The sequence below is a fragment of the Orussus abietinus genome, unplaced genomic scaffold, assembly GCF_000612105.2.
Source record: "Orussus abietinus isolate OABI.00-Male unplaced genomic scaffold, Oabi_2.0 scaffold4, whole genome shotgun sequence".
Taxonomy (NCBI): Eukaryota; Metazoa; Arthropoda; class Insecta; order Hymenoptera; family Orussidae; genus Orussus; species Orussus abietinus.
This window is the reverse complement of record NW_019396014.1, coordinates 1,282,302-1,303,957: the sequence shown is the minus strand read 5'-3', so window position 1 is coordinate 1,303,957 and position 21,656 is coordinate 1,282,302. Positions and strand designations below refer to the sequence as shown.

At 48.8% G+C, this 21,656-nt stretch overlaps 1 protein-coding gene across 6 annotated transcripts in view; it reads right to left on the bottom strand.

Annotated features, from left to right (window-relative positions):
• The window catches only part of LOC105695728 (telomerase-binding protein EST1A), a 93,274-nt gene extending 72,679 nt beyond the window's left edge, over positions 1-20,595 (bottom strand). The window contains exons 1-17 of one of the 6 annotated variants that reach the window (XM_012417579.2): positions 20,523-20,595; positions 19,371-19,812; positions 19,010-19,289; positions 18,611-18,892; positions 18,248-18,495; positions 17,965-18,168; positions 17,751-17,886; positions 17,498-17,670; positions 17,214-17,411; positions 16,748-17,086; positions 16,431-16,598; positions 15,808-16,332; positions 15,613-15,691; positions 15,426-15,536; positions 15,306-15,317; positions 14,450-14,674; positions 14,172-14,233 (exon numbers count right to left, since the gene is read on the bottom strand). In XM_012417579.2, coding sequence (XP_012273002.1) covers positions 14,172-14,233; positions 14,450-14,674; positions 15,306-15,317; positions 15,426-15,536; positions 15,613-15,691; positions 15,808-16,332; positions 16,431-16,598; positions 16,748-17,086; positions 17,214-17,411; positions 17,498-17,670; positions 17,751-17,886; positions 17,965-18,168; positions 18,248-18,495; positions 18,611-18,892; positions 19,010-19,289; positions 19,371-19,812; positions 20,523-20,571 — 3,533 coding nt within the window. In that variant the 5' untranslated portion in view covers positions 20,572-20,595. The other 5 variants (XM_012417581.2, XM_023434596.1, XM_012417578.2 and 2 more) reach the window with 5 other exon arrangements.
• Between the last annotated feature and the right edge of the window lie 1,061 nt (positions 20,596-21,656).

The window sequence follows — 21,656 nt, the reverse complement described above, 5'->3', positions numbered from 1 at the left end:
TCGACGTGGGCAGTGATTAGCAAGAGGAGTCCCGGAGGAGGAGGTGGGTGTGCGACGAGAGATAGCCGTGGCTTCCAGGACGGGCTAAACGAACCGGGAGCCCGCTCCACCCCGGGAGAGAAACCACCGCTACGGTATATTAACCTCCGCCAGGCCTACAAGGTGGCTCGGCTCTCCCGGGAATTACGGTGTCTGTCGGGCGGCGGCCTCCGGCTCGCGGACGGAGTTACACGGCTACTTACGCCGTTAGCCTTCCCCCCGGGGAAGGATCGACGGATCGAGTCCACCCGACCGGGATCGAGATAAACCCGAAGTAGCCTCGGGTCCACCCTAGGGGAGGAACGAGCGAGGAGGATCGGGTCCGATCCTCTCGACGGCTCGCGACTTTCCACCCGCTCGAATCGTCCCCGGGAAGACCGATCGAAAAGGGTTAACCCCTCGGAGCCATTCACTCGGAGATCAGAGAAAACGACTTCCTTTTTTAACCCTTTCGGCACGAGCGCTCTGTCCGCCGAGACACAAAATGTACACATAGCGCATGCATACAGGCTGTCACGTGGATGCCGGATATATCCGGCGCTCGTACACACAGGTCATCACGTGGATGCCGGATATATCCGGCGCTCGTACCGAAAGGGTTTAGAGCCTGTAGACTTTCATATCAAATGATAAAGAACGCGATTAGGTCGATAATCGACGTTCGGCCTTAAAATTGTAAAATCAATCGGTCATTTCCAACGACTTCCACCGATTGCTTGGGATTATTAGCTGATTTTCCCAGGATTTCAATCGTTGAAATCCATGATTTCCGGAGTGAATACGAATTAACCCTCGCCCATGCCGCGAAAGCGTCGAATCGCTTATCCGAGACCTATCGAGAAATTGATCCACCTCGATGCCCTGGTTAAAGTCGACGTCACTCCTTCGAGAGGTCCAGGAAACGACATTTTCCGTCTAATCCGAGGCGCCAGGCTAAACGCAGATAACGACTAGATCGGCGTTCCGAGGCCATTATATATCTGGCGCGAAACTCTATGGAGTTTCTCAGCGAGCACCTACCGGAGACCCCTTCTCCTTGACGAAACGAGATGGTCGAAATAGACCAAACGACGCGAAGAGAAGACCGCGGCTCGCCATTGAAAAGCCCCGATTCCATCTCTCCCTCGAAATGCATCTCGTCGGATGCACTCTGCGTCTATCAAGCGATCGGCACTTTCGAGGCGATCGCTCCGCCGGGAGGATATATGCGGAAAAGGAGAAGCGAGGAGAACACGGGTGGATATACGAATATGAGGCGATAAACGGGAGAGGGGACGCGGACGACGGGCGCGATCCTTTAGGCGCGGCGCCGCGGCGCTCGCCGTCGCGGCGCAATAAAACCCCCTTGATCACCGGGGCCCTGATTTAAAGCCGCGCATTAACGGCCGTTATCGTACCCCGGAAATATCGTAAGGATTCCCAATAACCGGCCGCGGTTATCACGGGGAACCGGCTCTAGCCGCGCGGTATCCCACGACGACGCTATCCTCCGCGCTTCCGCGCCTTTATATTCGCAGCCGAGTGCAGCGCGGTGCAGCGCTGCAGCGCGTGGTTCGACGATGCGACGCAACGCAGCGAATGCAGTGCGTTACGGCTTGACGCGATGCAGCGCGGTGCATTGCTAGAGTACATCTTTATATTCGCTGGCGAGTGCAGCGCGGTGCATTGCTAGAGTACACTTTTATATTCGCGACCGAGTGCAGCGCAGTGCAGCGCTGCAGCACATGGTTCGACGATCTGACGCGACGCAGCGAATGCAGTGCGTTACGGCTTGACGCGATGCAGCGCGGTGCATTGGTTAAGTGCAGCTGGTACTGTGAAGTGCAGCACGTCACAAGGCGCGTTGCGGTGCGTTTCCCTTTCATTTTTCCCTCCCAATTGGTAAAGTGTGTCAATACCGCTGTACGTAGCATTGAGAAGAAATCTCTATGAACGTGCATCTAAAAATGTCTAATCTCAGAGAATCGATCAGTTTCTCTTTGTCATAAAAAGTGTGCAGAAACTTCCGTTTTCTTTTTCCTTCATTTTTTTACGTGGAATTAAGTTATTTTTTAGGTGCGGATGGAGGTACTAATTCAGCACTCGAACGTAAGCGAGTGAAAGTTATCGTTTTTTTTTTTTTTCGTTCCAAGATAAATGATAAGATTCTGCCGACAGGATCGAAACTTGAAATTTCCTTCATCGAAATCGCCGATGTTAAAATCGCATCGTTCGGAAATCCTCGGAGTGTTTAGAATTTTCTCCGAAGAAGCGGCGATACGAGGTGTTACCACGGTGATAACGGAAGTTTACGAAGCGGCATGCACGGCCGGCGTAACTCTCTCGCTTCAAGACCTGTGTTTTCCCACGTAAATATCGGCCGAAGGTGCGCGCGACCTTCCTCAACCCGCGGTCGTAAAGTCGAGCCTTATTAACGGCGGACTTCGCGGGAGAAATGACTGCCGAGGACCCTGTACACATGTACAGGGTCGAGGAAATCCGAAGGATCGGAGGATCTAAAGATTCGCCTACTCGAATTCACCAACGCGCAGCGGGTTCGCGCAGGGTGGGGAGAAAGCCGACCAATCGCGGCTCGGCTCGACGCCAGAGAGCGTCCTCTATGTCGGAACGACGGTCAGTCGATCGTCGACCTCCGAAACGAAAGCATCGCGAAAAAACTATCCTAACGTTCGGAAAATTCAGGTCGACGATAAGGAATCACTCAAAACGCGCGAACCAACTTGACTCTTTTACATTTATCGAGCTCGGTGGAAATTAATCGTCTCTAAAAATCGAATCGTTCGATGCGTTCGCTCCGGAGGCTGTCGGTGATATCTCGATGCTGCGCCGAACCTGCTGCGCGCAGGTGAAAAATCCCCTCACATTAGTGGGACTAATTTTTCACGACGAATCGCGTCACGTATATCGATTCCTCAAATTTCAGGCCGTCATATATCTATTCCACGCTATTCAGATGGAGTAAAACCTCTCTCGCGGCGTTCCTCCTCACACCGGCGACCCCTTTTATCACCAGGCATTTTACATCTAATTTTCTCGTTTAACCGAGAGTACTGCCCATCTCCGTTAATGGCGAGATTAACATGCATTAACTCGACCTCTCGCGACACCTCCGGAAGACTAAGGACGAGGGGGGAAAATATTGCTCACAGGATTACGTCACGCCCTTAACGCTTAAACGATTCATACCTAGTGCATAAGAATAAGGTATCTAAGAGGGAATGAGGAATCTCCATGTCGTAAAATAAGTTCTCTAGAATATCTGTCTGAAAACGAGAACTTCCTGGGTGTCTACGAGAACCAGACTCGGACCGCGCAAGTGGACCCAGTCACGTCGCTCGAGGGGTCACTTGAGCACCGCCTTAAGGGTAGCTCGTAACGGCGCCATCGGCCAAGTAAATCCCCGACGCACTTCCTTAACCCAAGATACGGTCCCGACCTCTACGAGGAGCATCGCCGTCGTCCCGGCGCCTTTCTCGGGCCGCCTCGATCGCGCGAGTTACTCCCGGACCGGTGCCGAGTGGCGGGGGACTTTACGGCACTTTGATAGACACTGAAAACGTCATTATCGCGCGCCTCAAGGCGACTTTACGCGGCCTTAATAAAGCCGCGGCGTACCTCAAAGAGAAGTCTCCTCTCGACCTCCCTCCCCTCGGCTTTGGTCCCGGCCGAGGAGGGCCCCTTAAGGCGCGCAGCAGGGGCCTTAAGGCCCACCGTATTCCGGCTTTCCCAATCGACTTTTTGCCGGCTTCTTAAATCTGAGCCCATCTCGCTCTGAAAGCGCTCCGGGGGCCTTAAGGCCCAACATGTGCCCCGGCTTTCCTAATACCCATTTCACCGACACGTCCCCGGGCCCGCTCGTTGGCCGGGACCTTAGGGCATAACGGCGAGCTCGACCGGACATCGCGACGCCGTTTAGCGGCGTCGATCGGCTCCAAGGCCCCGTTGCTGGGTCCGGTCCGCACTCCGGCGAAACGAGCTCCCTCCCTCTCTCTCTCTCGAGTGGCCGTCTATCGACCGACGACTCTATGACTAACGAGTTTGCACCTTAGCGCATAACGGCACCGGATCATGGTGCTGACCCGACCGATGCGTGGGCTGGGCCCGTTAGGCCCAACTCACGAGGGTCGATTTCCATCCCGCACCCATCCGACCCGCGATTCGGCCCGCCGATTGCTCCCGGATGGGACCACGACCGGGACGGCCTTTTTTACCGAATTAATTTCACTCTCCGGCCGTTCGTTCTCGTCCACTTCTGGGTACCCCTTCCTTTCTCCACCCCGTGGGAAATGGTTATTACCATGAGAAACGGCCCCGATTACTCGAGTAGGCGCGGCGTGGGTGGTGTCTAAGCTCGTGATGGAATTAAAGGTAGGCGATGGGCCCTATTTGGTCTTCCCTCCTCCTCGAGGACTATCTGGGAATTTTCTGGGGGAGGAAACTCCACTTCCAGGTTTCGGAAATTGGCCTAGGACGCGGAAAGAAGGAGCGAATCGACTAGTCCCCAAAATCGGGGCCTTGAAGAAGATGAGATCGCCGAGTGGGACTGTCGCTTTTTTACCTTGACGGGCCAAAGCATAAAGGGTCGGTAAAAAGGGAACCTTTCGGCTGGTTCGGACGTAACGGGTCGTTAGAATCGGCCGGTGCCGTTCTCGGGCCCGGCGAGGTTTTATTTCGGGGCCCGTTCGGCCAATTACGCGTATTTTTAGCGAGGCCGGATTATCTCCCGGTGTCCGAGGCGGTGGCGGGAAAATAAAGGACACCCCGAGGCGGGACCCGAGACCGGACGAAGGCCCAGGGAGAAATAAAACGGACAAGGAGGAAGAGGGAAGGACCCAAAGGACGAGCAGGAGGAACAAAAATTCGAATTACACGAGGCATTCCTGCCGGATCGACCTTCGGAAGGTCCGCCCTGTCTGGCGAGGAGGGCATCCTCCGAGAGATAGGGATGGAAGAAAAGGAGAGAGGAAGAAAAGGAGATCCTCGCGAAAAGAGAGCAAACCCTAGGACGAGCTAATCCGCGGACGAAGGTCCCGGGCCCAACCAACGGCCTCGGGGCCTTGGTCGAGACCGGGCCCAAAATTCAACAAACACGTTATTTCGACAGATTCTCGCGCGCTTTTCTCTTTTTTCCTTTCCACTTTACATTGGAATCCTTCTTTTCGCTTTCGTTGGAATCACCCCATGCACCACCTCCACCATCTGAATAACCTGATAATGATCCCCTGTAACAGGAGCCTCGACACGGAGGGAATAAACGTAAACTACAAAATTCTATCCACATACACTGAGAGTGACTTAAGGCCCCTACAGGCTGCATCTTTCGCGATTCGCTGAAAAGACAACGTAGTCGATTAGCGAAACGCAAATCCACTCCGAGTTGGCCACTTTTCAGGTAATCACTGCAGGTAAGGTATACACCGTAGAAGAAATTAGTGTAAGTGTAATAAGACTTTTCGGCTCTATTAATATCAAGGATGGCGATCCTTGAACCGTGGGCCCTAATTCCACCCCATCTTGGACATTCACGCATACACCTGTCGAGCGGAGTGAAACCGCGCGCGCTCGTCCCCCCCTATCTCTTATCACGACACATCGCAATCCGTATCCGCTAATATGGAGGGTAATTCGCGACACGAGGCGGTCGGCGTTTACGTCGCGTGCAATTTTGCGCGGCACGCCGCGAGATCCATCCGGAGATATGCAAAACCGCGGGTCCCATTCGGGCCGGATGCTAATGACAAGGGACGAACTGACGGAGCTAATGACAGGCCCCAGGGTTGACTTTCCCGGTGGAAAAACTCCCTGGTTGGGTTTTCGCTTTCCACGGTCGCTTCGACCAGGGGTCTGCAATTTCGTCGATAATCAGCCGAAGGGGGCTAATTATTTCCCGAAGGAACGATGACTTCATTCGACGAGATAGGGACTAACGACCGGGACGACACTTCGCCGATCGTGAGGGGAATCACCGTGGGGATAATCGGCCCGATATTATTCCTCTTTACGGGGTCCCGGGGATGCTCCCTTGCCGGGCCTCCAGGACGCAGATTTCCCCTCCTGAACCTCCCCCGGGTGATTTCACTCCTGGGCGCGATCATGCAAAATAGGACCCCCGGTCGCCATCACCGTCCGAAATAATCCCCTCCTCCTTCCTCTTCTCCCCCACAGCTGGTAATTTTGCAGTCCGCAACACCATGGAAAAGAGGAAACCCTTCTGCTAACCCTTTACGATCCCGCCCCAGGAGCCAAGACGTACCAGAAACATTTCCCCACATGTTTGCTAATATATAAATGTCTCCATGGAAGCTCCTATTAACGAATTATTATTAAAAAAAATTTTCTTTTCACCGTACAAAACCATGAACGAAATTTTTCATTCGCGTCCCCCCCATAAAATGGAGGTCCCCACCCCGTAGAAATTCGAGCAACGGCTCCGTGATGCCACCGACGAGCTGGGAATATCCCAGAAGGGGTACTCGGAGGAGCAAGATTTTACGATACATCAAATTAATCGATCCGCTTAATCGCAGGCCTTTCGCTTTTCCCAGAGCACGAGCGTGGCTGGACAAGGTCGGAAACTACGCGAAGCCAATTTGTTCGCAAGAGTGAAAGAATAATTTCTCCCCCGGTCTCTGGGTGTCCCTCCCTCGTAGGCGGACTTTTTGGAGGTACGTCCTGACAGGGAAAGCGATAAGGAACGGACCCGCGACGCGGACAGGAAGATCGAGGAAGCGCCACTTAAGCGCGAGCTTCTCGGCGATCGCGCGGTAGATGTAGATGCGTATCTACATCTATATCGGTACGAGCGTAACTCAATCTACATGCCCAAACTGGCCTCGGAGGCACCGCCGGGCACCGCGGCGTCCACGCCCCGCTTAATATGCAAATAATTAATCAGTAACCCCGATAGCGATCGGAAAAGTCGGCTCGCACCGTGTCCGGGCCTCCGAGCCCTAAGGTAGCGAGGGCTATAAACTACGCGCGAACAAGACCCCGACCACCCGATTCCGCATAACTAATCGCGACTTATCCCGTGCCCGGCCGAGTACAGTCGGCCCAGAGATCCTGTGGGAGAGAGGAATCGATCGACAGGCTCGAATCGCCAGGACGCGAGAAAGGGTCCCCTTGCTCCTTCAAAGGATGGTCCGGACAGGACAGGTCTGCGATCGCGATCGATCACCTGACTGGGAAAAACATTTTTTTTCAAAATTCATTCAACCAATGAAATATTTTCTTAACCCAATGAATAATCATTTCACTCGAATAAACTCGGATACGTTCGTGAACAATTGTTGGTTGAGGCGTTGGATTTTTATTCACGAGGGTGGAGGGAGCTTCCAAAGTGTCTAACGCCGGAAAAATGTGTTTTTTCCCAAAAATCCGAGTTAGAATAATATCGAAGAACGCAGCGCGTAATTGGTACGCGAAGAGCAGGAAGCATTAAGATAAGAAAAATGATAAGCTGTATGAAGGTGGGTCTGCCAGCTTCACGCACGTAATAAAAATGGCGTCGAAGAAAGGCCGGGTAGGATTTTTTCCCCCGACCCCGGAGTCGGCCGATTCGCAACGTCCCTCGGCGGACAATGGTCCCATTTACCGATTTGCACCTCTCGTCTGCGAAGTCAAAATTGCCGGGCGATAACTCAAACCCGGATCTCTTGGGCCTAGAGGCTGTTCTATTTCCCCTTCTTGCCGCTCCGTCCTTATCTCGAGCGCGCATTAACCGATACGTCGGTCTCTCTCCGGCTCTCCTCGGCCGGGCGCGTTTTTGCAGCCGGCCGAGTAGACGCGGCAAAACGATCGACAATGAGAGTGAGCCAAAGCGGCGATACGACCGATCGGTGAGCGGCCCCTCCGCAAAAACCGTATCCGTGATTCAGGGAAAAATCCGGAAAGGATCGGGTACCTCGGACCTTTGTCAGACTCCTGAAAGAGGCCGCGAGATCCTCCGAATCCTTGCCTCGCCAAGCCAACCGGAAGAAAGATTTTTCTTTCCTAACCTCGAAGAGCAGGAAAACGAGACGGAGCCTTTGCAAATCAGGACTGCCGATAGAATTCCGGAAACCGAACGTGCGACCGGCGTCGACTCGTAACGGGTTAACTCTCGGAGTAGTTGCACACGAGAAGCGGGATCGATCGGGAATCGATCGGCTCCCGGAACGGATCCGTTTGTCGATCTACTTATCGATTACGCGCCGGATTACGCCTGGCAATTGCGTTTCGCGGTTCGTTAACGCTCGCTGCGATCGATCGATCGATCGATCGATCCGCGCAGGACGCCGCCGATTCTCCCCCGGTGTATTAGCCAGATAAAGTTGCATTCAGCCCGCTCGGTCGAGCGCAAACGCTCGCACGGAGGTGCGAAAGAAGTCCCCGAAGACCGCCTAAGAGACGTCCCCGGGACGAATGGGAAAAATCGGGCGGTGCGGTAAATGCAATTACCGCCTTCGAGCACCGCCGTTTCCGTTCCCTCCGTCCCGAGCAGAATTTTTCTCACTAGTAGCTAATGCTTTGCTCTATCGCCGCGCGCCCTAGCTGCACCGATGCTGCTGCGGAAAGCTGCAACCATGGTCGGGACGTCCATCAACGACGTCCAATGTCCCATACGTCGCCTCGCAAAATGGTCGGATCCACCACAAGCGTGTGGTTGTTGTTGGTGCCGGTCGTCGTTTTGCTTTCCCGATGGGCATCCGATCGGCGTTTGGTCATCAGAATCTGGATGTGGACCAGGGACGTGGACGGCTGACGTAGGCTTACGGTCGGCCGTTCCCTAGATGGGTTTGGTTCTGGTCTGCGGTATCCATGGGTGTCCTTGGAGCGGGCGGGGTCGTCACTCGAGCCCTGCCGAGGGTAAACGACCATCGGAAATCCATGTGTGTTACCAGCCGCCGCCTCATGGCGTCCCAAGAGGCGCCGCCGAGGCCCGATGCATCGACCGATGCATATATACTCGCAAAGGTTCACGTGCGTGCACTTTGCACGCGTGGGCGAGGCGGGGTCCTTGGAATCGCGATGCCCACTTCCGGTCTCTCGAAATCGCTTCGACGTCTCCTGGGAGCTTCCTGTGCGGTCATCGATGTCTCCTTAAAATCAGCTGACGCGAGATCAGCCATGAGGTTCGCGATGTAACATATCCATACCGACTTACAGACTGAAAAAAAATGGACGTCGGATTTCCATTATCAAAGATGCAACATAAAGTTGGTCCAGGATCTTTCTATGCAGTCATTGAAATCGCCTTGTCAATCGATGCGTATCCACTTTCTGTTTGTAGACAAAGTGGATATTAATCTTCGTTATGTAGAAAGTTTAACATACACGCCCAGTTAGGACGCTTCCTGTGCGGCCGTTGAAATCTCCTTAAAATCAGCTGACGCGAGACCTGCCGGGATGTTCAGAGAATTCTGTCCTACGCGTGACACTTGTATATCCAAATGTTTGGCTTTTCTGTTAGACATATGTTAAATCCAACATCGAGCGTTCACATTTTCTGCTCTCAGCTGAAGAAAGTGAACCTCCACTGTCATATATCTTAAATTAATTTGCGCTCTAGCCGAGAGCTTCCTACGCGGTCATTGAAGTCTCCCCTCCGTAAGCCATCGCGAGGCTCCAATCGAGGGTTTAAAGGTACCTACGGCAAGGCGAAATTCAATATCCGCGTTTCTTACGCGTCCTCCTAAAGAAAATGAATATTGAGCCTTGTCAGATTGCAGATTCCCGTAAATTGATTAGCAGGTTTCGCATGACCTCAAGATCGAATGCGCAATGGAAGCGCGCGCCGGCGTACGATTTCCAGCCGGGGGAACTTTCGGTCGAAGGTGACGCGAAACCGGTTGGGAAGTTTACGGGAATCTGCCATCTGACAAGACTCAATATCCAGTTTCTTAAAATAACGAAGGAGAAACAAATAAATATTGCGTGTCGCCGCGCGAGGTATTCCTGGATACCCACAGAGATGCCACGCATCGACCCAAGTTCCTAATTTCCATTTTTACGAAAGCAAAAGTATGATATTAACATACGCCCTCGTACATCGTTTCGATTTCGTTTACAAATAGAACTGCATTTGTGGAAGGAATAATTACGGGGTGATTCGAAGGACCCCCTTAAGGTCGGCCGGCTCGACGAGTGACGAGAGAACTTCGCGGAGGTGTCAAGTACAGCTCCCGGTACTTCGAGCCCCGAAGTGCCCATTATTCCCTCGGTACAAAGGCAAATATCATGTCGGCCGGTTAACAATAATTATGCAGCCGTTAATTCTCCATGGGTGCCGGGTGCACGAAGGCTCGGTTGACAAACGGCGACCGCGGCGCGAATCTCTTCGCGTCCCCGCCATACCGGGTGGACGAGTCGCTCCTATCATTTATTTACTTTCTAAGGAGTCGGCACACGACCTAACCCCTCAGAATTCGGAATAAAAATCTGCGCCAAGGAAAACAACCACCTGTCACAATGCTTTCTCCGCAACGATACGCGTTACACCCTTACCGCGTCGCCCTCCACCTTGGATATTACCCTCGACATACCGCATCGATTCTTATCAATAAATTAAGGAACGCACAATCTAGGAGTAAATAATTCTCACGGATGACAAATTTTCCCATTGAATTTTACCACAAAAAGAATTCCCGGATTTTCAGGTCCCCGCTTTCGACGATTAATCCTCCGTGGACAAGCGATTACCTTCGGGATTGTAATTAGCGTTTACAAGTGATTCGCCTAATAAGTATGCCGGGGCGAAATCAGATTCCGTCCCGGCGGTCTCGACTCGTCCAAGAAGCTTTATCTCGTTTAATCCTAACACCCGTTACAGAGGAGGATGCTCGTTGGTGGATGCACTCAGGTCGAGACGCCGAAGCCAGACGGTGGCCAGTGGCGCCACGCAATTGTCAATTAACATTTTATCGGCGGGCAAGAAAACACGAAGCTACGTGCCGCATACGTGGCCTGGCTCCTGGCCTGCCTCCTGGACGGCCAGGATATCCCAACAGGATTCCATGGATCGCGGACCCACGCACCCGATCCGTCCGTCTCGCTGCGTTTCATTATCGCGGTTAATGGATATCGATGAAAATAAGTCCAATTAATAACACCGAGCCTCTATCCGCGACCGACATACATTAGGCGAAGCTATGGCGAGTCCTCGAGGAAGGCTCGTTCCTGCGAAGGAGGATGCTCCGCGAGGTGCCCTTGCTGACCCTGGGTGTACAGGCTGGTTATAACTATATAAATAATAAACGACGTTATATACATATACCTATGCGTACATAAACGTACGTCTATCACGAAGACTCTCAAAAGGCTCGTTTTTCATCCTACATGTTTTTCATGTCAACCGCACCACCGGGAGGCTTTTACGGTGCAGGCGTTTGCAAGCGCGGAGACTTTTTGTTTATGGCCGCTACCTTGACAAAATTACAGCAAAGGAAGAGCCATTAAACCCAGCTGGAGCAACATGCCCCGGGACATCGGCGGGCGAGACAAAGGACTCGAAACCTGGCGAGGCGAAGTGCACTTTTCCTCGAGGAGCGGGTGGTGCTCCGGTTTGCGCACTCGTTACAGTCGTTGCGTGTCGGTAAAAGTTAACGAGGACGCACGCAAAGATCGATCCCACGTTTTCGCAGGAGATATACCGAACGACGGGTCCAGGGCGGAAAAGGAGAATCTCGGGAAAGCGACGAGCACAAAGAGCGCGGTCAGAGGCTGCTCTTCAGGGTGGGTCCGGTTCGCGGGCTCGTTAACGAGCGTTTATTGTTTACCTTCCGTTTGTTATTCCGTTACCCGCTAGCTCTCGGTGGACGGCTTTTACGAGACGCGAATGTCGGGCACTCGGACAGGCCCCGTCCGCGGGCCCTAGGGGGCCTGCCCATCCCCTGGGGCCCAGGGTCCGCACCTCGGCCCGAAGAGTTATGGCCCTTGAACACAGCCTACGGGCACCTGGACGTAAACCATCGCGTGGCCACCGGCTCGGTTTCTGCCCGATTCGGAGCGATCCACGCAGCGAAACTACCAGGACTCATCTCGCAAGAGAAAGAGCCCAGCATCCAACATCTCTGGAGCCAAGGATCTACCCAAAAGGCGCACATTGGAATGACGTCGAGCACATTGGATTAGCATTGCGCACGTTGAGGTGGTATCCATCGCGTGGAGGTACTATCCAATAGGCCCGAAAAGGGTATCCCTCTCACCGAAAACGCATACAGCGAGCATTTACTGCTACAAGACATTTAATGAAACAAGTCTCGTAGACATATGCGAATACCTTCTTGCACTAAATACATCTTGAAGCATTTGTTGTGTGCTTACTGTATGCGTCTCCGGCGTGCGGTCTGAGTAGGGGGGATCCCCGTGTACCGCGATATGTAAATTGCATGGAATCCCTGGTAATCGCACGGTTTTCGCTAATACAGAATGGAATAATTATCTTATCACGGGTAATTATCGGATAATGAGGGAAATCGGACCTTTACTGGTCTCCTTCATCGCCTTGTCGAGATCGGATCCCGCGGGACGCATCCATTCCTCACCAAGTTCCCCCCTCGCAGGAGACGCTTCCAGTCGCCTCCTCGAGGTTAATAACTCACGAATGTCCCCGAATATATTATGCACGCTCCCGGTGTTCCGCAGACACGGGACATCGCCGTTTCAAACTTCCTGGGAGCGGGTTACGACCCCCCCGGGAGCCGTAGGAACTTCGCCAATCTCGTGATCCATCGGGGGAACTTTACCCCAAAGCACATTGCGAGATATCCCAAGTTCGCTTAAGCTACTTAGAGAAAGCCCGGAATATCCCCGCATCCTGTTCGAGGGATCCGATATCAAGGCGCGCCGAAACCGTCCCGCGCGTATATAAACTCGATACCGTAATTGTTATCATTCACGAGGTTTACGAGTAGCCGGCCAATCCGTTGAAAAGTTTACAGCGCGGTAGTTATCGGGACCATTTTTTCGAGCCAATGAAAGGTCTCCTTGATTTCTTCTCGGGCCCCTTCGTGTTCCTCTGAAGTGCTTGTACTTCAGAGATGTCGAAGTTTACGGGCTCTGGAAGCGTCCTTTATCAGGCCCAGTTCCTCTTCCCACTGATACCGGATCCTCGCTCCTGCGGAGCGACCGTCTTCTCGGAGCCAATGCTTCTTCCCTGAATGCCGATAAAACGACGTGGCAGGTTCAGACGTGGTCCTCTTCAGGGCCGTTTACACCAAGCTGCGTAATAATTATCGCTGGAAATAACTCCGGCCCCGCTTCCCAGGAACAATTCCTTAACCGGGGCGAAGAGCCTCGACTGACCTCCGAAGAGAAAGAGCGAGTGCTTTCCCTCTCAGGCTCTAGATCCCCATCTCGGAATTCATCAGGCTCTTCGTCTTGCCCAAAGTCTCCTGGAGAATCCCACCATCCACGATTTTCCCAAAAAACACGAATCCGGCTACTCCGCTTTTGGCAATTTCAGGAAGAAAGCAATCTTTGCGTCCGCAAAATCTAAATCCTCGGAATAGAGCCTCTACTATACTATTGGCCATTTTCATGCAGCTCCGCGAGGTACATTTCTGCAGGTGCACGCAAAGAATCGCTTCCGTGATAATCGTCAGTTCCTTAAAATGGGGAAAGATTGCACCGCGGTGAGAATTCGAAATTGCCACGTCTTCCTCTGTGACCCCTCGGCTTGGGTTCTTTATCGTTCTTAGACGGATACTTAAGTGAGTTTTAATCTGGCCGAGTGGTTTTTACAAAAACCCCGATGGGTATTTGTGCCAGGAATGTTTCCAACCAGACCCGGGGAGGGGCCCGATCTCGAGAACGGACTTCTTCAGCTAACTAAGTAATAGCTCTATTAAGCGGTCATATGCTGCCGCAAATGAAGGCCTGTCTCCCGCTTAACGTACCCAGTTTAACGTCCCTCTCGTGACGTTTCGTTATACCTATCTGTGCACGTTAATCGCGCTCTAAAAAGCACTCGAGATCATCTCTCTTGGGCAAGACTTAAGAACTGTCTTCTAACGGGCTCTCAAAATCGAAACGTAAACGAGCTAATGTCAGGGAAACGCTTCAACGTATATAAAAATTGAAATGTAAGCGCTTACAGAAATGCTTTACATAAATAAAGGGATAAAACAAAGCCAGCGGGATATTCTACTCACCCAATCTTCGTGATCAGCTTTCCGTGAACGTGAAGGTAAGACGTTATGAAACGCTTATTCACCTGAAAAGAAATTAATTGCAAACTTATTTACCCTACTTAGGTTATTATCTTGTGTTTGTAATTCTCACATGTATAATTAACGGGGAAAAAAAAAAATTGATTACGACTCGATAATGATATCTGGATTGAAAGCAAATTAGAGGACGAGAATGTCGCACTTGTTAGATGCAAACTGTACTGGTTTTTATCATTTTTAATTGGACCACCAATAAGTACCTCAACACTGGACAATTGCGCCAATTCGTCCAGGTCACTGTGCGAAGATCTGGTGTCGGTGTTAGTCGTAGCAGTGGTAGTTCTTCTGACTCGTCTGCCACCAGGATGGATCCAAGTTTCTCTACGAAGTCCTCCTCCGATATTATTGGCACCCTCTTTCTCCTTCATCCGAGCGCGTTCCTTCGACTCCCTTTCCTCCTTCCGTTTACGTTCCGTAGATTCGTACTATTGGAAATACAGAGGCATCAATTGACATTTCATAAAAGTCAAGTGACAGCGGTCTATGCACTAAGAGTTGCACATGCCTCGATTGAGAAGCTATGCAAGACCTCCTTGAAGAATAAGATAGTTTTCTCAGTGAGTAAAGGATCCTTCGTTTCCGTAAAGGTAACTACAGTTTAAAGGTCTCTAAGTTCAATCCATTAGATGCCAATTGTTCTATACGCTTGGAGTAGAATGTACACATCGTGCTAAATTGAGTTCCGATCCACCACAGGTTTTGTACTCGGAACAGTTTGGGGCTCTCATTACATCCATATGCATTAAGTGCATCGACTGATAAAAATATTCGATCGACAAATATGCAATCACAGATATAAAAAGTCGCGTCCACCAGGTAGCGGCCCTTTGGCAATTCTCTAAGTTCTAAGGTTCCTGTTAGCTCACTAACTCGCGCATGCCTGTGCGAGGACTATAGCCAGGCAATCTATTGTTCGACAAAGAAATGTATAAAGAAAAGTGAAACACATGAAAGCGCAAGACCGGACAAAACAGGACAAATGCCGGAACAAAGAACTAAAAGAAGCCTAACAGTGACATCTACGGAGTTCACACTGAGTATTGAGTATTTACTTACATAATGTAGGTACTGGAGGAACAACAAAATTCAAATATCATTAACAAAGACCAGACTGTATTAAGGGAAAAAAAAACAAAAAAAGAGAGAAAGAAACATACTTTTCCAATGAATCCTTACCTTTTTTCGGTTCTCATCGAAGAGACCTATGAGACTCTCCCTTGCAGAGTGGAAAGGATTCGATGCCATCAAGGAACGCATGTAGTAATAAACAGCATCTAATTTTCGTTTCTGTGGAAGGATTTTCTCTCGTTAACAAATATTTTCAAACTTTAAACAAAATCACCCTGCTCGCCGTCGTACTTACTGCATAATGTGCCAACAGTGCGAGTTGATTGTAAGGTCTCCCATTTTTCGGATTGATCTGTTGCGCCTTTAGATACCATCTGCGAAATTTTAATTAATGGGATAATCAATTATTCAAGTTATGCAGGTGAAAGCCCAAACGACTATCGGATAAAAATGGTAGAAAATAATAATCAAAGAATCTTGAATAACTCACTGCCTCGACTTTCCGTAGTTGGTGGTCTCATTGACTTGTTCCTTGTACCTCGCCAAATCGCCCAAGAAAAGGAATATTTTTTGAGCGCTGATCAGGGCTAATCCCAGAAACCCTAAACCTTTCGGTGGTGTCACAGATGTAAGATACGTGCTGAGTTTGAAGTTGTACGTGGTTTCGAGAACGGTTAATAAATTTTCTAAATAGGCCGTGCCCTCATCGATGATGCTGAGCATGATCTTCTTGTACTGTTCTCGGCGTTCCGTGGCCTCCTTCGGCATGCTCTTCCTGAACATCTCGATTAAATTGTAGAAGAGAATCTTCCAAATGTGCTGCTCGACATTTTCCGTCTGACAGAACTTTATGTCGGTCTCGAGAAGGGTCTTTAAGCTCTGTTGAAGGATCTGCCGGTTATACGATACTCGTTCCCAATTTGTGATGAAACCTCCGGAACTGAGTATGAACTGTAGCTCCAAATCCGCATTTTCTATACGAAGAAGAAGGAACGGGTTCTTGGCTGATCGAAAGCTGCAAACGAGACAAATTATAAATATGAAACAATTGAAATATAAAAAATTCCTTCAAAATGTTCAATATTAAAAAATGTGCAATATTAAAAAACTCACTTTTCCGAGTAAGGGTCGTACCAGGGAGGTCTCACACTTCCGAACTGATCGGCTATATACGGAGGTGGTACATTGTCCAACTGAGTCCCTTGAAAAGGATGCGCTTGTGGAAAGCTGGTGTGAGATCCGAAGGGAGATGCACTTGATGTAGCGGGCCCTTCGTTTTCTCTGTGATATAAATTATTCTCATTAAAAAAAGTACAATCTTCACATTTACCACTTGTCAATAGATACGAAAAGTGAACAAGAAAATTTCAGCCGCACACTTAAAGACAATTGAAATTACTTAATGAAAATAAACAATGTAAATAATATACCTCAGCTGCGGTGCAGCTCGACTTCCCGGGGATGTGACAATGATTGGTCTGTTGGGATTGTTTGGATCAAACAACGTTCTCTGCTGTTGAGATAATTGCTGTCGCGGTGGGGTCACACATCGAGGAGATTGACTTCTATCTGGTAAAACTAAAACTCCAGGGGGTTGAGGGTTATTCTGTTCTGTGGGAGGAGACATTTGACGTGGAGCTGAATTTGCACTTGAACCAAGTTGATGGCAATGCATGGTTTGACAGGGAGTTCGGCGACCATCGTCCGAATCGCAAATCGACGCCTTCCTCCCACTCCTCCAATTCTCTTCTAAGTGTTTTTCCGAAGACCTGAGAAATACGAAAATCATAAAATGTACGCTCCATGAAGTACCGCCAAAATTGATGGATAAAATGTACCAAGTAATAAAAAATAGAACAAAACTTATGACCGGTAATAATTCATTGAGCCTCATACCTATTTCTCGGAAAGTCGCGGAAGTTTCTATCTCTGCTATTTTCTCGACTACGGTGAATAATGTTGCGATGTCTCCTGTTATCATATTTTCTCATACTATTGCTGTTTTTCTGGTTGTTGTTGAAACTGTCATTTTCCCGGTTCTGCTGATTATTCTGTCGTTCCCGACTGCTCTCACGCGGCCTGTCCCTGCTCTTGCTTCTTAATAAAGGTGAAGATATCATCAAACCATGATGAAAGGTGTAAAACATAAGTGAAAATATGAGAAACTGAAGAAACATTACCGATCGGAATTTCTATTCCGTTTCTTCTTTTTGTACCTATAACTTCTGCTTCCTCCTATTGGAGGCTGAGTGCCCGATGCACTTGCACTTTCCCTAAGACTCATAACCGATGAACTTCGACTTAATTGCTCAGCCTCCATTTTCTCGTGTAATTCTACTTCATCACTCCACTTCTAAAAATGAAATCACACACGGAAACTTTATTGTCATCACTTTCTAATTAAGAAAAAAAATTACCAGAACCTTAACTTACCAAAGGGTGGTCCAGGGAGTTATCGGATAGTGGACTAAAAGGTTCACTTTTCAATGGAGTGACGGTCTCAGTGTATTGACTGCTTGGTTTCTCTTGTATTGAACTGGTATCTGGTGAAGTCTTGTTCGTGTTTTGTCTAATGAACGACATAAAAAATGATATAACTTATTAAAAGAGAATGAAACTAAAAATCATGAAGATAAACACAACTTACGTGTGACGAGAAGGTTGTTTGGAGACAGCTATAGGAGTTGATCTCTTTATATGATTATCAACAGGTGACTGACATCGGTTTGGATTCGAAGAAGGTGGTGGAGACGGTATCGATGGTGGTGGTGGCATCAAGATACTATCAGCTCGACTCAAACTCTCCATACTAGTATACATTGTACTATTGCTTCCACGTCGATCATATGACCTTAATTCAAGTATTTGTAAATAATCACTCATATTATATAAAAAAAATTAATTGTCAAAATAATTAGTAATTAACATACCGAGTCATATATTCCTGACTCGGTGTATGAGATCTTGAACTCGGAGCAGAATACTGATCAGGAGTAACAGGTCTGAATACAGATGTTGAAACATCCATTTCATCTGGTCTAAGTCTTCCTCGACCTCGAGTTCGAGCAGGCACAGTGTTGGACCAATTCTGCTGCGGCGGTAATGGTCCAGCCGGAGGCAAGTTTTGCATCGTTTGTGAATGCTGCATGGCAGGTTGATAATGATGAGATGAGGCACCCTATTAAACATTTAAAATATATTAAAGTAAAATAACAATTTTAATAACCCATTGTAAACTGAAAAAATAAATGTAAGTTACAATTACCAAAAAGTTCAAGAATAAATAATTTTACCTGAAACGTAACTGTACTACCATCCCAAGCATCTTCAGAAGAAGTACCGATAGAGCTAGGTGGTGGAGCCAAGCCATTTTCAGCTAGGAACTTAGATCGCAGTCTCGGTGGCAAAAGATCAAAATTCTTCGGCATGGGACATTCTTTTGCATTGTCTTTTCGACCTGATGGTGGCTTTCCATGAAATTTATCTGAATAACTGAACGGCTCTACACTGCGCGTATCTCGTGACCGATTAGAATCATTTATGCTATTTGATGTTACAAACAACGGTTCCGAGCCCTATTTAACAAAAAACCATGTCATGTAACAGTTACACATGATGGTTAAACGAGCTAGTTATTTATCATTACTTTACCATCAATTTGTTAACAGCATTTTTAAATCAATGTCTCTTACTTGTCTAACCTCCCGTGGATTATCTCTTCGACTTCCAAAATTTTTAGCTGACTGAGGAGAATCGGATCTCCAACGCTCCTCGTTCTCACTGATATTTCTGTTTCTACGGTTGCCAGAGTATCGCTTTCCATGGTCATTTCTGCTTCTGCTCCCACGTTCACTATGATTTCCTCCTCCGTGACTACCAGAACGATTACGATGACTGCGATTAGAACGAGTGTCCCAGTCTCTGTCATCTTCTCTTTCCTTTTCTCGGTCCCAGGTACCACGAACGGGTGACCTAAGAAAGATACATATTGAATCATTTGTTTGTACAAGTCCATGTACACGATTTCATAACGGAAATAAATTTAATAATGACCTGCTTGTCACATCACGTTCAGCCAATGCTTCCTTCACCTTTTTTGGAACATACAACTGTTGTTCCGGCTTCTTGTTCTTCTTCCTTGGATCTCCTCCAACTTGATGATTTTTAGAAAAGCCTTGGGATTGTTTGTTGCTATTGATTTTGTAGCTGACATGTGTGTCATTCAACTTGTTACATATGTTGTCAATTTGGGGAGGAGAACTATTTCTCATACGATCAGGGCTGCCAAACCGTGACTGTTTCAAGCGATACTGGACGGAGCTGGACTTAGACTGTTCCTGGGAACTGTCTTCGAGTTCAAAATCATCACCCGAGCGGCCAGATTTTCTTAGAGGTCCACTTCCTGGTCTGTATATTGCTTGAGGCGGAGCCCGACTTCCTCCCCCTCGCATATCTGTTGATCTATCCTTATCCAATTTGGAATCTATCGTATTATCTGCAAATCATTACAGAATTCTTTAAACCCTGTTGTAAAATTCAACCAAAGCAACATTCTTCCACCTTTCACAATACACGATTGCTCCACAATTACCTAAGATTAATTCCATCTATAATTACACATCAAACTAAATAACAACCGAGCGTAACTCATATATATACATATCAGTAAATTTAGTTAAATTTAATTAATTTCAATGGACCTAAAAGAAGTTACATGCTTCTCGTTCTCCACTCGGACGAAGAACCACAGCACAGCCGTCATTTGAAAACCATTTAAAAAATAATGCATTACATGAAAATATACACTCAAGTGGCCATAAAGTAGTAGTGACGAAACTCCTACAGCCCTTAAATTACAACCCTGTTTACATACTTATTAATAACTCAAGTTTTCACGAACCGGACAAACGGTAACTTTATGACCTAACATGTACAGATCAAAGAGTTCCATATTTTTTTCCAAATCTCAAATCAAGATGCAACGTGCACGATCCTTAAATGACGCGGATTGCGTTTCGCGAGACAGTCCTGGATGTTGCCCAATTTATAGGTTAGCTTGTTTAGTGAGGTTAGTTCGATGCGGTATCGCGTCAAGACCGAAAGGTATCTTGAAAATCTCACTTTCGCCCGTTCACAGGATACTTTAGAAAGTCAAGAAACATCATTCCACCGCAACCGCCGATCGATCTAGTCTTTTCCAAGTACCTTGTGAAATTCCTCCCCACTTCCTGCGTCCTTTGTCGTGGTTCGCCATATTGAAGTACGATCATGCCAAAATATCGAGGCATCGGATTGTAACACGGACTGGGAATGTAACACCGGAGATAAGTTGAAAGATTGCCCACGCGGTTATTTACAAAAAACTCAGACCGGTGCTGCCCTCTGTAGTCATAATGAGCGATATATTCATATTAATCGCGATGGCATCTAACGAGCACAATCGACGGATTATTCACGTAGAGTTGAAAAAAAAATGAAAATAGGAGAGCATGGAGAAAAACGTAGCAAAGAGGGTTTATTCGTGCTCAGGTTTCGTCGCTGTCGCCTAGAAATCCTTTCTGAGCATGGACACACTCTTTGCCTGCAGCCACGCTCTTATCGACTTGAAGAAACTGCAGCTCTGTCGATAAACTCACCGGATATGGCAGAAAGAGCGGTAGGTCCTGCCCCCAGGCGGTGAGACATGTAAACATTTTGCAAGGCGGACGCGTTCGAAATCGAATAAACGATAACAAGTGTTCACTTTCATTCGTCGCTCGCCAACGCTTCTTTATTCCATTCCGTAGAAATTCCTGCACAATTAGAAGACCGTACAAGTACTCCCGCGCTTCTTACCCCAAAAACAGACATTATTCAACCGAAATGACCGTTGAAAGATATATCAACATTAGCCGGAAAAGGCATAAATTTCTAATCATTGAAACACGCGTTGCCTACAGTCCTCGAGGTTCCCAGGCGATGAAATAAGCCGCAAGCCATCGTCGACATCGAGGTTACCCGGGTCCACGGGCGCATCCCCGGACATGTCTATCGAGGAATAGGTCGCCGTTACGGTCGAGGGGCGGAAGGGGGAAGGCGGCCATCTTGCATCGACCAGCGTCTGCGGTAAAGTCCGAAGATTTGAATTCGGTTAGAACGATGAAACATACCCAAAGAGAATACCTTTTGCAAAAAGACGTCGGCGTTTCGAAGACGAGGAAGGCTAAAGAGTCTTTCCCGGGCCCACCTTCGTTCTTCCGATCTCGACGAGGATGAGCGGGGCGACGCAACGCAAGATGGCGGCCGGCGGTCGCCGGGGTCCGAGCGGACTCCGGCGCGCAAGCCCCGCATCGATCGCCG